This window comes from Thalassophryne amazonica, chromosome 14 (genome assembly GCF_902500255.1).
Source record: "Thalassophryne amazonica chromosome 14, fThaAma1.1, whole genome shotgun sequence".
NCBI classification, from domain to species: Eukaryota; Metazoa; Chordata; class Actinopteri; order Batrachoidiformes; family Batrachoididae; genus Thalassophryne; species Thalassophryne amazonica.
In genome coordinates, this window is record NC_047116.1 from 74,370,832 (window position 1) to 74,387,463 (window position 16,632).

Here is a 16,632-nt window from a genome sequence, read left to right on the forward strand (position 1 = left end):
GTGAAGATTACACTGTGAAACAAATCGTTATCTAGGTAACTAGATCAATCTAACTGCGCAGATTAAACAGCTAACAGATACAGAAAAGCGCCGCTGTGCTCCGGAACAGGAAGTGATACAATACCGCCACTACTGTATAACTGAGTATCATCAGCATAGCAATGAAAGGCAATCCCAAAACGCCCCAATATGTGCCCAATGGGTGCTACATAAAGGGAGAAAAGCAGGGGGTCAAAAATGCGTAAGCAGGCCAAAATGCAAATGTGTTGAAATAGTGCCCCCAACTGGGGAGTTGTTTTCTTGCAGTAACATGCAGGGTTTTGAATTTTCTTCTTTTTCAGTTTCTCCCCTAAAAGTACCTGGAGCTCAGAAAGCACAAAAGCTACAGCAGCCAAACTTGGCACATAGGTCCAAAATCACCACCGTTACTCACATCCAAAATTAACTAAAACAAGCACGATAGATTCTGTTTACTTGAAGATCTAAATTTGCATAAAGGAAGGCCATCCAGCATAAAATCTGTACCAAATCAATCTGCAGATCATAAGGATTCGGTTTCATATGGGTTCAGGTGAATGGAGAAAGAGGGTTTGCTGTGCTGATCCCAAACAAATGAGAGCAACAGGAAGGAAAAAACTGACCAGCCTTCCACTGTTTGTATAACTGACTTTGTTGTACATTAAGCTTACATGGTTACATGTTTAGGACGTCAACTTGAGAACATCCTGAAAAAAAAACTACACATAGCTTGCATGCCTCCAAACTGAATAGAGTAATTGGTCATGTATTATTTGTTGTGTATCCTCTTCAGTGGTTTAATCATTTCTCAGTTTGGTGGATGGTATTTCAGTTTGCTTTTTCTATCACAGGGAGCTAAATCTGTGCACATTATCCACTGTACATACAAATGAACAAGTGCCACACTTTGCTTAGAAGTGAGCACTCATCCTGTCCACACACATTTCTGTTCATATATGTACGTTACATTGACAAATGAGGGTCCTGCTTTCTCTGCAAGCTCACAGGTAAAAAAAATTCTAGGCTGTCTCTTTTTCATCCGCTAATCTTGTGTTGTATTTTTTATGTGTTCTGTGCAGGGAGCTGATGATGAGTCAAGAGTTGGCGAGGCTGTGACAAAAGCTGTTGTCTGTGCCCTGAAGAGCATGCCAAGCAGTGACAACACCGACAACTGGCTCAACCCCACCGAGGTACAAACAACCACTCTGATCGTCCATTCCTTATACAAAAAGTAGGGATGCACCGATCCACAACTTTTCACTTCCGATCAGATCCCAGAATTTGGATATCTGCCGATACCGATACTTTTATGATCCGATACCAGAGCTCTTTTGCTTTAATATTATTATTTTCATCATTATTGTTGATTTTTATATGAGAATTTTCTTAAAACGGAGACCTGAAAGTTCAGGTACAGTTTGCCAGAAGGTGTATCTAAGATGAAAACCTGAAAACTAAGATGTTTTGGTGAAAGATTAAGTACTTTTATTTTTTATAGACTTTTATAGCCTTATTTCTATAGACTTAGAGAAAAGACAACACTCTGTCTCTCTCCCTCCCTCTTTCTCTGTCTCCCTCTCTGTCTCTCTTCCTCTCTTTTTTTGTAAATACAATTACATTTCTAAGAACCTCATTTTTACATTGTATGCGCAATTGGAATGGAGATATTAAAAAAACATGCATTTAATTTAGATTAATTGTAAAGCTTGTAATTAATTTTTTTATTGTCTGAAAGCACTAGTTAAAAAAAAAAAAAAAAAAAAAAAACAGAGCTTGTGTCTTACCAGCCCCAACCTAAGTCTTGAATCTGTGTAACCTCTGACACTGTCATGTTTCTACAGGAAGGAATGGCGTCCCATCATGAGAACATGCAGTATGTGACCCTGGCAGTGAGAGCCTGTGCCCAAAAACAAAAGGATCAGGTCCAAAGACAGACACGTCCACTCAAACGAGACTCCTGCGGACAATTCCAGAAGAGCAGGGACTTCGTCAAGGATGCTGTACCCTTCAATGTTCCCTTTGGACCACATCTCATTCCTGTGCACTGTCAGCAAAAAGACTCATCAGACTCAGAGTTTATGAGACCAAAAGATCTGGAGGCCAAATCCTCCGCAACCTGTGAACTCCAGTATCACCAAGACTGTACTGTGGTCAGACCCCAACAGCCAGAACATGAATGTGGGTCTGGCGCAGCTCTGTGCAGAACATATGATTCTGGGAAGGAAGCTCATCGCATAATCCACATGAGATGAAAGAATCAAGACTCACAATCACTACCAATGACCTTCTGGACTGCTTGGTGCATCCTGATATCATTGCCCGTGTCACTGAGCTTCTACTGGAAAGGCACTCAGACGGTCTAAATACCCTAAATGTGTTGGGCCATTAATCCTATGGGTGGTATTGGCACACGGTTCACATACAGTAGTGTTCAGAATAATAGTAGTGCTATGTGACTAAAAAGATTAATCCAGGTTTTGAGTATATTTCTTATTGCTGCATGGGAAACAGTTTTTCATGATTTCTTCACATCTGCGAAGCATTAATTTTGTTGGTTTGGAACCAAGATTTTGCTCGTTTACTAGTGTGCTTGGGGTCATTGTCTTGTTGAAACACCCATTTCAAGGGCATGTCCTTTTCAGCATAAGGCAACATGACTCTTCAAGTATTTTGACATATCCAAACTGATCCATGATACCTGGTATGCATATATAGGCCCAACATCATAGTAGTCTTCACTGTGAACTGTGGCTTCAATTCAGACTTTGGGGGTCATCTCACAAACTGTCTGCGGCCCTTGGACCCAAAAGGAACAATTTTACCTCTTCTGCACGTCTTTTATTTAACAGAGGGACTTTGCGGGGGATTCTTGCAAATAAATTAGCTTCACACAGGCATCTTCTAACTGTCACAGCACTTACAGGTAACTCCAGACTGTCTTTGATCATCCTGGAGCTGATCAGTGGGTGAGCCTTTGCCATTCTGGTTATTCTTCTATCCATTTTGATGGTGGTTTTCCATTTTCTGCCACGCGTCTGTTTTTTTTGTTTTTTTTTGTCCATTTTAAAGCATTGGAGATCATTGTAGATGAACAGCCTATAATTTTTTGCACCTGCGTATAAGTTTTCCCCTCTCCAATCAACTTTTGAATCAAACTACGCTGTTCTTCTGAACAATGTCTTGAATGTCCCATTTTCCTCAGGCTTTCAAAGAGCATGTTCAACAGGTGCTGGTTTCATCCTTAAATAGGGGACACCTGATTCACATGTTTGTTCCACAAAATTGACAAACTCACTGACTGAATGCCACACTACTATTATTGTGAACACCCCCTTTTCTACTTTTTTTTTACTAATAGCCCAATTTCATAGCCTTAAGAGTGTGCATATCATGAATGCTTGGTCTTGTGGATTTGTGAGAATCGACTCTACTGGTACCTTGTTTCCCCTGTAACAATAAAAAATATACTCAAAACCTGGATTAATCTTTTTAGTCACATAGCACTACTATTATTCTGAACACTACTGTATTGTTGAAGAATGATTCTCTGTCCAGATGCAAACACAAAGTCCAACTAAAATGTCGTTGCAGGTTTTCTTGTTGCAGCAGAGCTTTGATGGGTTCATCTGCGAGAAGTTAGTACTTCAAATATTTTTAGATTTCATGACGCCACCCCCTGACTTTGTGTTGGTTTCCTTGTTACATACCCGTGATGGAGGCTTTGGTTGGTGTCATTTGCTTAGAAGATGATCACAGTCTGCAAAGTTGGTTCTGAGTTTTCTTATCAGCGCACGTGAAGACACGCTGTACATCAGCTCGTCTAAACGCAGCTAAACAAGCAATGTTATTGGTGCACTTACGCACTGGCAAACACTGCAGTCTGCAATAAGCTAAAACTTGTTAGCAGGTCAAAGAATTTGTGACGGAATTTGGACAAACACCAAATGATGGTCAACTAGTCGGTGCGCTTTGTTTCAGAGCGTAAGGTTCCCGGTTCAAACCCCACCCCTGCCACATTCTTCATATAATGTAGAGTTGCATCAGGAAGGGCATCCAGTGCCAAATCAACATGCAGGCTCACCTTGGGCCTGGCGACCTCCAGTGAAAACAAGGGAGCAGCCAAAGGAACTTGCCGAGGCACAATGTGCTACCCAAACTGATTTGAGTGGTGGTAAATGTTTTAAAAGTACTAAACTAAATACATGCTGACATCAGAGGTTCATTTTTGCCTTTTTTTTTCTGACAAAGCCTTACAGTGATTGACAGCTGTGGAAAATCTATAATGTTCCACTGTGACTGAAGTGAAGAGAAGAACAATATTGTCGTCTTACTGCACTCTTCTGTCCAGTCTGGACTAACTGTAACCTGATTATCATGCAGTTTGCTACTCTGGCAAATTTCTTTGTAAGTGTAAATGTGGTCAATCAAAATGTGGTTTGTTTGAATGTTGCATTTTTGCAACTTCTCACACGATACACAAATAAAAAATGTAATTGTTTAATGGACAGTCTGGTGGTTTTCCTCTCCATTTCCTGCTGAGCTGAACTATGATGTACAGTAGTAGTAGTAGTAGTAGAATAATAGTAGTGCTATGTGACTAAAAAGATTAATCCAGGTTTTGAGTATATTTCTTATTGTTACATGGGAAACAAGGTACCAGTGGATTCAGTAGATTCTCACAAATCCAAAGACCAAGCATTCATGATATGCACACTCTTAAGGCTATGAAATTGGGCTATTAGTAAAAAAAAAAAAAAAATAGAAAAGGGGGTGTTCACAATAATAGTATGTGACATTCAGTGAGTTCATCAATTTTGTGGAACAAACGTGTGAATCAGGTGTCCCCTATGTAAGGATGAAGCCAGCACCTGTTGAACATGCTTTTCTCTTTGAAAGCCTGAGGAAAATGGGACGTTCAAGACATTGTTCAGAAGAACAGCGTAGTTTGATTAAAAAGTTGATTGGAGAGGGGAAAACCTATACGCAGGTGCAAAAAATTATAGGCTGTTCATCTACAATGATCTCCAATGCTTTAAAATGGACAACAACAAAAAAAGACGCGTGGAAGAAAACAGAAAACCATCAAAATGGATAGAAGAATAAGCAGAATGGCAAAGGCTCACCCATTGATCAGCTCCAGGATGATCAAAGACACTCTGGAGTTACCTGTAAGTGCTGTGACAGAAGACGCCTGTGTGAAGCTAATTTATTTGCAAGAATCCCCCGCAAAGTCCTGTTAAATAAAAGACGTGCAGAAGAGGTTACAATTTGCCAAAGAACACATCAACTGGCCTAAAGAGAAATGGAGGAATATTTTGTGGACTGATGAGAGTAAAATTGTTATTTTTGGGTCCAAGGGCTGCAGGCAGTTTGTGAGATGACCCCCAAACTCTGAATTCAAGCCACAGTTGACAGTGAAGACAGTGAAGCATGGTGGTGCAAGCATCATGATATGGGCATGTTTCTCCTACTATGGTGTTGGGCCTATATATCACATACCAGGTATCATGGATCAGTTTGGATATGTCAAAATACTTGAAGAGGACATGCCCTTGCAATGGGTGTTTCAACAAGACAATGACCCCAAGCACACTAGTAAACATGCAAAATCTTGGTTACAAACCAACAAAATTAATGCCTCGCAGATGTGAAGAAATTATGAAAAACTGTGCTTATACAACTAGATACTAGTTTAGTGAATCACATGATTGCTAAAAAAGCAGTTTGAACATAATAGTTTTGAGTTTGTAGCGTCAACAGCAGATGCTACTATTATTGTGAACACCCCCTTTTCTGCTTTTTTTTTACTAATAGCCCAATTTCATAGCCTTAAGAGTGTGCATATCATGAATGCTTGGTCTTGTTGGATTTGTGAGAATCTACTGAATCTACTGGTACCTTGTTTCCCATGTAACAATAAGAAATATACTCAAAACCTTGATTAATGTTTTTTAGTCACATAGCACTACTATTATTCGGAACACTACGTACATCCCAGACATTTAACATTTAAATAGGTTTTCAGACATTGAAAGTTAAAGACGTTTGAGAGATTTAACAATGCCAACAAAACAAGGAAGAAGGCATTTTTTACTCAAGTTTCCAGCAGCACAGAACAAATTCCGGTATCAACATATTTGGTTGTTAAGTGTGACGTAATGCATTACGTGATTTTCAACTTCCGGGTCCAAACAAAAAGCGTGGTTTTGTCGCTGTTGTGGTCATTGGTCGTCTACATCACTGAGCTGCTTTCAAAGCCAAGACCTCACAGGCAGAGTTCCCGGATGTGCGACCAAGTCAATAGGTCGGAAACATCACTGGCACTGTCGTTTTATAGATTCTCAGCCGATGACAAACAGACAGAAGTGGCTACAACTGATCAGGTAGACATCTCCCCCAACCCTGGTCGTTTTGTTTTGATTGCTGACACTGTCGTGGCTGTACCGACCATTTATGGAATGAATCTCGACAATTTACGTAACCATAAGTGTTTTGTTTGGAGCCGGTAACAGATTTATCACATGATGCATTACCTCAGGGCTTAACAGTCCCATTCACAGTACTTTATAGGAAGCAGCATAATAATCCTTTTTCATAATATTAATGAGAAACATGAAGCTCATTGGACTGCATAGTTTAACAGACTGTAGTCTGGACCATCAGAAATTGTACGATGTTCATTTTCGTAAGCTGCCGAACAGATATGATTGGAGTTTAGACTTTCAGGTTTGATTAAAAGGAGTTATTCCTCCCAGTTCTTTTTGTAATACAGTGGTCCCTCGTTTATCGCGGGAGTTACATTCTAAAAATAGGCGAAATCCGCAAAGTAGTCAGCGTTATTTTTTTACAATTATTATAGATGTTTTAAGGCTGTAAAACCCCTCACTACACACTTTATACACTTTTCTCAAACAGGCATTAACATTTTCTCACTTTTCTCTCCTGTGTAAACACTCAAGGTTCAAAGAAAAATAAGTCCAGTATTATAGAATGAAACCAAAGATCAAAACCTGTTTTCAGGCCCAAACATTTGTTTGAGAAATAAAAGATATTTTCCTATAAATAATTATGATGGCATTTAGAACTAACGAATTCAATTTTAACGATCAACCTACGAGGTTGGACACTTAAGAAATTATTAATAGTGACTCACCAGTATTTCACAGTTCCTCTGATCGCGCATCTTCGAGGCCGCGAAAGGTGAACCGCGATATAGCGAGGGACCACTGTATACTGCCCTTATTTTGAACGAAATCGATATATTCCTGAGTTTGAATTTCTTGAAAGTTGCGGTGAAAATCAGGCAGAGCTCACACACAGACTCCATTTTCTGAAAGACCTCGAACATGGCCAGCATAATAGTTTTATTCAAGATAATACAGGTGGTGCAGTGGGTGGATTTTAGTCTCACAAACCTAATCTTATGGGCTCCCCACAGACTGAGGGGAAGCTCCACCCCTTGTCTTCAACCAAGTTGTTTGGTACATGGTGGAACCTAATTCCTTTGTTTCTGATCAGTTAAAACCACTTCAGACCACATGACATATATACTCAAGCAGATGACCAAAACTCACCAAAACATAACCATTTAAGCATAGCAAATACTTGATAACCAACATGAAATAACAGAATAAGGACTTAGATATTATCTAACAGGGTTTAACAAAAATATCACAAATTTATTTACAAATATTTTCCAGCAGACAGTTGATTATAAAAGTGCATTACTTAAAGGCCCCGTCACAGTAGAGCAACAGTCCGGGATCTCTTTGTGTTATTTTGCACTTCATAATGCGCCACACATTTTCAAAGGGCGACAGGTCTGGACTGCAGGCAGGCCAGTCTAGTACCCACACTCTTATACTATGAAGCCACGCTGTTGTAACACGTGGAATGTGGCTTGGCATTGGTCTGCTGAAATAAGTAGGGACATCCCTGAAAAAGATGTTGCTTGGATGGCAGCATGTGTAGCTCCAAACCTGGATGTACCTTTCAGCATTGATGGTGCCATCACAGATGTGCAAGTTGCCCATGCCATGGGCACTAACACCCCCATACCATCACAGATGCTGGCTTTTGAACTTTGTGCTGGTAACAGTCTGGATGGTGTTTTTCCTCTTTTGTCCGGAGGACATGATGTCCATGATTCTAAAAACAATTTGAATTGTGGACTCATCAGACCACAGCTGAGCTCGGGCCCAGAGAAGGCAGTGGCATTTCTGGATGTTGTTGATTTTTGGCTTTTGCTTTGCATGGTAGAGTTTTAACTTGCACTTGTAGATGTAGCGACGAACTGTGTTAACTGACAATGGTTTTCTGAAGTGTTCCTGAGCCCACGCAGTAATATCCTTTACACAGTGATGTATGGTTTTTAATGCAGTGCCGCCTGAGGGAACAAAGGTCACGGACATTCAGTGTTGGTTTCGGCCTTGCCACTTATGTGTGTAAGTTTTCCAGATTCTCTGAATCTTCTGATTATATTATGGACTGTAGATTCTGGAATCCCTAAATTCCTTGCAATTGAACATTGAGAAACATTGTTCTTAAAACTGTTGGACTATTTTTTTTCATGCAGTTGTTCACAACGTGGTTATCCTCACCCCATCTTTGCTTATGAATGGCTGAGCCTTTTGGAGATGCTCCTTTTATACCCAATCATGACCCTCACCTGTTTCCAATTAGGCTTTCTTTGTGCATTCATCAACTTTCCCAGTCTTTTGTTGCCCCGTCCCAACTTTTTGAAACGTGTTGCAGGCATCCATTTTAAAATGACCAAATATTTACACAAAAACAACAAAATCTATCAGTTTAAACATTAAATATCTTGTTCTTTGTGGTGTATTCAATTGAATATAGGTTGAAGAGGATTTGCAAATCGTATTCTGTTTTATTTACATTTTACACAACGTCCCAACTTCATTGGAATTGGGGTTGTATGTGAATCATGATAACTATCACAGCTGTAACACCATGTGCCCCTGCCCCACGCTACTCAAAGGCTCTGCATGGTGTGCCCCTTATGTGTCAGAGGATTCATCTGTATTATCATGTTATCATGACTGTTAAACCCCATCCAGACGGCCGCACTGCAAACGTCAGCACGTCACGGAGACTCGCTGACGAGCAGCGACCTGTGATCGGTGTGTAACGTCCAGAATGAGCATAACCACACTTCATTGTCAGTCCACCTCATGTGTCAGAGGATGTATCGCCAATCATGTTGGACATAATGATACAGGTCCATTACCTGTCCAATAAGTGGGGAGGTCATTATACCTGTAATCTTGAGGCTATTATGTGTGAGACAGCTCGTTCAGGCCATGTGCGGTTGCACTGAGACGCACTGACTGGCAATGACACATGGTTTATTCAGTGTGATTGTGCAGTGTTTACATCTACTTCACATAATGATTGTGTGCCAGACTTGCAACTTTGCACATTACAATATTTCCATTCGTGTGCCTGAACAGGATGCATGGGGGGGGGGGGTGGTCTGGGCTCATCGGGGGGCACAATTGGGATGTGCTATCGGATTTGGCGTGCCTGATCCATTTCGAGGTTCCTCGAACGCGATCAGAATCCTGCCATTAAATTCAGACAGCAGTCTGACTGCACGTCTACCACTGTTCAATGTTTTCCCAGTTTGATTGTAGCTCAATAGTGGTGTGCATGTCACTACATTCGAGCTGGTCGCGATTGTGCCCGATTGTGTGGCAGGCACTCACGAATGCTGTATGAGGTTTTCAGATGCAGCTCGACTTCACCCGACTGTAGTTCGAATATCTGTTCTTGCAGCATTCAGGCTCATTAGTGCTCTAGTGTGATGGGGCGGACAGTGGAGGCATTCAGCCAGGAGTCAATGTGTTCGACCAATTCGTACAGCCTCTCAAATGTAGTCTGGATGATTTGAATTATGTACGAATTACCTCACGAATATTACAACTGCAGTCTGATTGCGGTATGATTGCAACATACACTGCAGAGGAATGTAGGAAACCTACGTAGGAAACCTCTCCTAAAGCCCATGCACCAAAAACCCCACCTAGGATTTGCCAGGGCCCATGCTGAAAGAAGAACTCTCTGGAGTGATGAAACCATGATAAATGTTTTTAGAAGTGATGGCTTCAAAACTGTATGGAGTTCCAAAGGTGAGGAGTGCAAAGAAAAATGTATGGTGCCTACAGTGAACCATAATTGTGGCAGTGTCCTTATGGGGAGCTGCATTTATTGATTGTATCTTGAAACTCACAGATGCTACATCACTCTGTGCTGTGGACTGATGAAACTAAAAATTGAGGTATTTGGACATAACAAGGGGGTATGCATGGCTGAAAAGAAACACAGGAAACACAGGAACACAAGAAAAACACTGAATTTGAACGTGGTTCCATCATGCTGTGGAGCTGTGTGGCCAGTGCAGGTACTAGTACTAGGAATCTTGTTAAAGCTGAGGGTCGCATGGATTCCAGTCAATATCAGTAGATTCTTGAGAACAAGGGATGGATCTTTCAACAAGACAACAACCTTATACACTGCTCAAAATCTACTCAGGCATTCATGCAGGAGGAACAAGTACAACGTTCTGGAATGGCCATCTCAGTCCCCAGACCTGAATATTATTGAAAATCTTTGGTGTGATTTTAAGCGGGCTCTCCATGCTTGGAAACCAACAAACCTGAATGCACTAGAGATGTTTTGTAAAGAAGAATGGCCCAAAATACCTTCAACCAGAATCCAGACTATCATTGGAAGCTAGAGGAAATGTTTAGAGGCTGTTATTTCTGCAAAAGGAGGATCAACTAAATACTGATGTATTTTTCTATTGGAGTGCCCAAATTTATGCACCTGCCTAATTTGTTTATAGATTACTGCACACTTCTGTAAATCCTAGAAACTTCATTTCACTTCTGAAATATCACTGTGTTTGTCTGCTTTGTGATATATTTAACTGAAATTGCTGAACCAAACTACCAATTATTTATAAAGGAAAATCATGGAAATCATCAGGGGTGCCCAAACTTTTACAGACCTCTGTATAGTGCTACATTTTTGGCTGCATAGGCCATGTGCACAGTGTCACTTCTGCCCTTACAGGTGTGTCACTGCGACCTGCTAAATTCTGACCCTTCTGACAGCACTTCAAACAGACATTCCCTCCCAGTACACATTGAAAATAAGACATTAAAAATATTCACAATCTGTCTGCTAGTGATTAGAACACAGGAAATACATTTACAGTAGACAGTTAAAACAAAAACAAGAAGAACATAAAAGGGCATGGCTCCTAAGTTGTTCATAGCACATTGTCAGCTTTTGCAGAACTGAAACAACCACAGCAGCTGCTCCGAATGCTACAAAAAAAAGAGTTTTAATGTGAGAAGTTTCGGCTCGTCTTTTCGCCAAAAGACAACTTCTACACTGGTGACCCCGACGTATCCAGATCGCCATGACCGCCAACGCTGTGTCTCTCAAGCTCCCCGAATTCTGGGAATCTTCTGCTTCAGCCTGGTTCGCTCAGACTGAGGCACAGTTTGCCTTGCGTCAGATCACCGCTGACGAAACTAAATACTACTACGTGGTATCTGCCCTCGGACGTTCTACGGCATCGAGAGTGGTTAGCCTTCTTAAACGTCGTCCTCTGACGGAAAAGTATGAAACTCTGAAGGAATACTTACTTCAAACATTCGAACTGTCTGACGCTGAGAGGGCCAATAGGCTTTTCTCTCTTCAAGGGCTTGGTGACAGCAAGCCCTCAGCGCTAATGGACAGAATGCTTGACCTGCTTGGCGACAACAAGCCAGATTTCCTTTTCCTCCACCTTTTCCTACGTCAACTGCCTGCTCATGTGAGAGCTGCTTTGGCCAACACTGCCAGCACTAATTGCAGAGCACTGGCTGCTGAGGCTGACAAGTGTTTCCTGGCGAGTCAGCAGCCCTGCGCAGCCGCCCTCCTCCCTGCTGGTGCTGTATCAGAGGTACCGGATGATCATATGTTCATCACAGCAGCAGCCCCGTGTCGGCAGCAGTCTTCAGGTGTGTGCTTCTACTATGCCAGGTTTGGGCCGCAAGGCCAAACGATCCCGCTCTCCATGCAGCTTCAGTGGAGTGGGAAATGCCAAGGCCGTCGCTCATTAGTGGCCATGAGCGTCGGCCATGCCGGCAGGCTGCTCTTCATCCACGACTCCGTCTCCGGCCGACGCTTCCTCTGCGACACAGGGGCACAGCGGAGTCTACTGCCTGCTTCACAGGTGGACGTGGTAGCTGACACCCATGGCCTCCCCATGGAAGCCGTCAATGGTAGCCCCATCCGTACGTACGGCACAAGGCATGCTGAACTGTGTTTTGGGGGCCAACGCTTTGGCTGGGACTTTGTGACTGCCAAAGTAGCCGTTCACCTCTTAGGGTCAGATTTTTTTGTGTGCATATGGACTGTTGGTGGACGTTAAAAATCAGCGCTTGATCGATGCCGTCACTTTCTGTTCGTATGCATGCGCAATCAGCAACTCTGATGCACTGCACCTCTCCAGCCTGCTCTCTATCACGGACAGTTTCCAGAGTCTGCTCGCTGAGTTCCCAGCACACGCCGCATCCTTGCGGGGACTACCGACGGCTCATCCAGGATTTTTCAGCGCACCTGGCTGGTAAGGTCATTTTTTCGAAGGTGGACCTGATTTTTTCGAAGGTGGACCTGATCAGAGGATACCATCAAGTGCCCGTACACCCTCTCGACATCCCAAAAACAGCTGTAATCACGCCGTTTGGTTTGTTTGAGTTCCTGCGCGCCCCGTTTGGGCTCAAGAATGCTGCTCAAACTTTCCAGCGGCTCATGGACTCTGTGTTACGGGATCTGCCTTTCGTGTTTGTGTACCTTGACGACATCGTGGTGGCCAGTCCATCACCTTCAGAGCACCTTTCGCACCTTCGCACTCTGTTCGAGCGACTTGCCGAGCACGGGCTCATCATCAATTCAGCCAAGTGCGAGTTCGGCCTGTCCACCATAGACTTTCTGGGGCACAGAGTCACAAAGGACGGGGTCGTTCCTCTTCCGTCAAAAGTGGAGGCCATCACCACTTTCCCACGCCCAGTCACTGTCAAAGCCTTACAGGAGTTCCTAGGCATGGTTAACTTCTACCACCGTTTTCTCCCCAGGGTCGCCCAAATCATGCGACCCTTGTACGAGGCTCTGAAAGGTGGCAAGCCTAAGCACACTGTGGGCTGGAGCCCAGAAAGAGACAAGGCTTTTGCGGATGCTAAGACAGCCCTGGCTAAGGCCGCCATGTTGGCCCATCCCACCTCCTCTGCCCCAATCGCACTTACCACGGACGCCTCAGACTACGCGGTCGGTGCAGTTTACGAGCAGTGGGTGGGTAATGCCTGGCAGCCTCTCGCCTTTTTCAGCAGGCAGGTTGCGTCCCAGTGAATGGAAGTATAGCACCTTTGATCGGGAGCTACTTGGGGTGTACCTCGCCATCAAGGTATTCAACAAGCTGTTGGAAACATTCCTCAGAGATGTTGGTCCATATTGACATGATTCAACTTTGACCTCTAACAACAAGGCATTTTTGACAACACAACTGCCACTCACTGGATATCTTCTCTTTTTCGAGATGGTTGTGTGTGAAAATCCAAGCAATCATCAAGTTCTGAAATACTCAGACCAGCCCGTCTGGCACCAACAAACACACCACTTTCAAAGTCACTTAAATCCCTTTTCTTCCCCATTCCGATGCTCGGTTTGAACTTCAACAAGTCATCTCCATCACATCTCAATGTCTAAATGCACTGAGTTGCTGTCATGTCATGTGATTGGCTGATTCGTGATTTGTGTCAACAAGCTGCTGAACAGGTGCACCTAATAAAGTGGCCAATGAGTGTACAGTCTGTGCTGATGCATAGGGACTTTTTAATTTGAAAAATTAACAACAACAAAAAAAATGAATTAATTCAAAGAAAAAACATATGTTGGATGATATATATTATGTTATTTGAACAGTCTGGACAAAAGAAATCATCAATGGACACAGATTGCAGGCCCACAACAGCATGGGGAAGTTAACAGTGGATTTGGTTGGGGCGGTCAGCCCCAACCAGTCCCAGCAGAAGACTGCCCCTCCCTGAGCCTGGTTCTGCTGGAGGTTTCTTCCTGTTAAAAGGGAGTTTTTCCTTCCCACTGTAGCCAAGTGCTTGCTCACAGGGGGTCGTTTTGACCGTTGGGTTTTACATAATTATTGTATGGGCCTTGCCTTACAATATAAGCGCCTTGGGGCAACTGTTTGTTGTGATTTGGCGCTATATAAAAAAATTGATTGATTGATTGATTGATTGATTTATGCATGAAGGCCTCCATTTGAAGTGTGTGCCATAAGGACTGTTCAATTTCAAAAATCACCAACACCAACAAAAAACATGCAGTAAACAACATATTGGGTGTAATTTACAGTTTGGAACCTTCATGTAAACTACTTGATGCAAACAATAAGCTTACGCACACCCATAACCACATTCAATTACAGCAATACTGAAAAATAGTTCATTTTTACATGTTAAGTCAAATATATGAAAAATACACACACCAAGTGCCGCACCTGATATTTAACAATGTTGATGAGTGTAAAAATCACACTACTTGTTTGAACATTTGGCTTCATGGAAACACTCATACTAAGGTTTTTTGTAAGTGGCTCATACAAGCGATTTAGAACTTCCCATGTTCTCAGATTTTAGTATTCTGATTTTTTCTTAGTGGTCCAGACATGTCATTACTTTGAAACAGTTTAGTTTGAAAATCCTACATAAATTACACACCATAATTACCTGATGTTATCATACTTATAACTTGAAATTGATTTATTCATAGTTAGACACAGGTGGCATTCAGCACGTTTATGCACATCATTAGTTCAGTTTCCGTTTCGATTTGTGCAAAAGTGATATTGTTGGAATGTCTAAAAAAAAAACTGTGAAATGACATGAAGGATCCTGCTAAATATCAGCATCTTGTGTTTTTCAAATTCAATGTTGCCATCACATCATTTCTTATAATGTTTCACAGCCTCTCTGTCTCTGACTCTTTCCACACGTACTGTTCTATGTATTTTAGAATGTCATGTGACTCTTTCTGTAGGCCATGTGACCTGCAACTTCAGAAAAAAGTGTTTGGATTACAGTATTATTTTTGTTTTATTTTGAACTGCCTGGTAAAACCACCTAATGTGAGCATATAACTTTTTAATTGTGTTTTTGAGGGTTTTTCTTCTTAAATACTTGTGTTTCCATTAAGCGTATTTTCAGTTGAGTACATCAAATGGCACAGTTCAGTGACACAATTTTCTGAATTTAAGAGTCTCTCTGGAATCTGCTGGACTCAATACAAGCTGATTGTATGAAAAAGTTAAGAGAAATTTGAGGGATGTTTGAAATGTTATGAGGACCATTGTGTCATCATTCCATTACTTAAGCCCCGATCACACATAGCAAGAATGTGCAGGAACAATGCCTGACATGGCAAATATTGCCATAATCCGCCGCAGTTGGGAGGAAAAGAGGTGTGGTCAGCCATGTCAGAATGCATCCAGATTACCTCGTCCACACCTGCCGATGGCATCCAAAGCGCATGTAGATTACATAGACTGCTGTCAGATGGCCATAAAATGCACTGCAGACTGCCCGATGTCCAAACGTGTGCAGCGCTTGTGTACGTGGTGCACGTGTGCTCCGTGCACACGGGTGGGCTGCATTATCACTCAGCCATATGGTGTGTGTATGCATGCATATAAGAGCCACTAAGAGCACGGACAGCTCCGTTGAAAGTTTGCTGGCAGTTTGCCATGCTGTCTCCTGCGTCAAACAGAGCGGCTTTCAAGCGATCATTAATTTTTTTTTCGTTTTTGCTCACTTCAGGAGCACAACACAAGTCTGGACACCGCCATGGTTGGATTATCACATGGGATTTATTTTTTATTTGGGTGAGCGGATTTTAACCACAGGCTGTTGTGTGCACTGTGAAACACTCCTGGTCCGCTGTTGGAGGTGAGATTCATGTTATTAATGCTGTCACGGCCTGGCACAATAGCTCCATGTCATATCTGCCACAGAGTTAGAAGGTGATCATTTATTACAACGTGAGATCTGTTCAGCCCCGAGCCTGGCGTGTGCAATGATGCGTTACTGCGAACCACAGAGAGGGCAGCTGCCTGTGTTATATGATGGAGACAATATTCACATTATTTAAGTTGCCCATGGGAAGAAATGGACAAATATCTGTACTATAAGGTCTATTGTGGATATAACAGCCTGTTCAGATTTGTGGCAGCATGCGCACAGTAGCGCACGCTGCTTCGGTGTGACAACCGCTGTTCACATTCACTGTACGTGATAAAAATTCATAATTTTTATCATGATGATATTTCAACAGTACCTTTGTGGTCGGGGGGGGGGGGGGAGTGGACATTATTATACATGGCACTTGCAGGTCATACCGGCAGGCATACCGTGCCAGATCCATCTCAAGGTTCCCTTGTATGCACTCAAATCGTTTCGGATCCCGTTTTTTCCGCCATCAGAATATGTAAATTGCGGTCAGATGGTCCTCAGACTGCACATGGACTGCCGTTGG

General features: G+C 42.5%; 1 protein-coding gene across 1 annotated transcript; it reads left to right on the plus strand.

Moving 5' to 3' along the window:
• Window positions 1–1,094: 1,094 nt before the first annotated feature.
• On the plus strand, window positions 1,095–2,270 carry LOC117524299 (HSPB1-associated protein 1 homolog). Its single transcript, XM_034186066.1, has 2 exons — window positions 1,095–1,208; window positions 1,860–2,270. The coding sequence occupies exons 1-2, from the start codon at window positions 1,164–1,166 to the stop codon at window positions 2,268–2,270; spliced, it is 456 nt and encodes a 151-aa protein (XP_034041957.1). The 5' UTR covers window positions 1,095–1,163.
• Window positions 2,271–16,632: the final 14,362 nt, after the last annotated feature.

What these genes read in the sequence shown, in the direction of transcription:
- LOC117524299 (XM_034186066.1), top strand. Translation starts at nt 1,164, where the DNA reads ATGCCAAGCAGTGACAACACCGACAACTGGCTCAACCCCACCGAG. An exon ending in ACTGGCTCAACCCCACCGAG is followed by an intron (nt 1,209 to 1,859) that starts GTACAAACAACC and finishes ATGTTTCTACAG; the next exon opens with GAAGGAATGGCGTCCCATCA.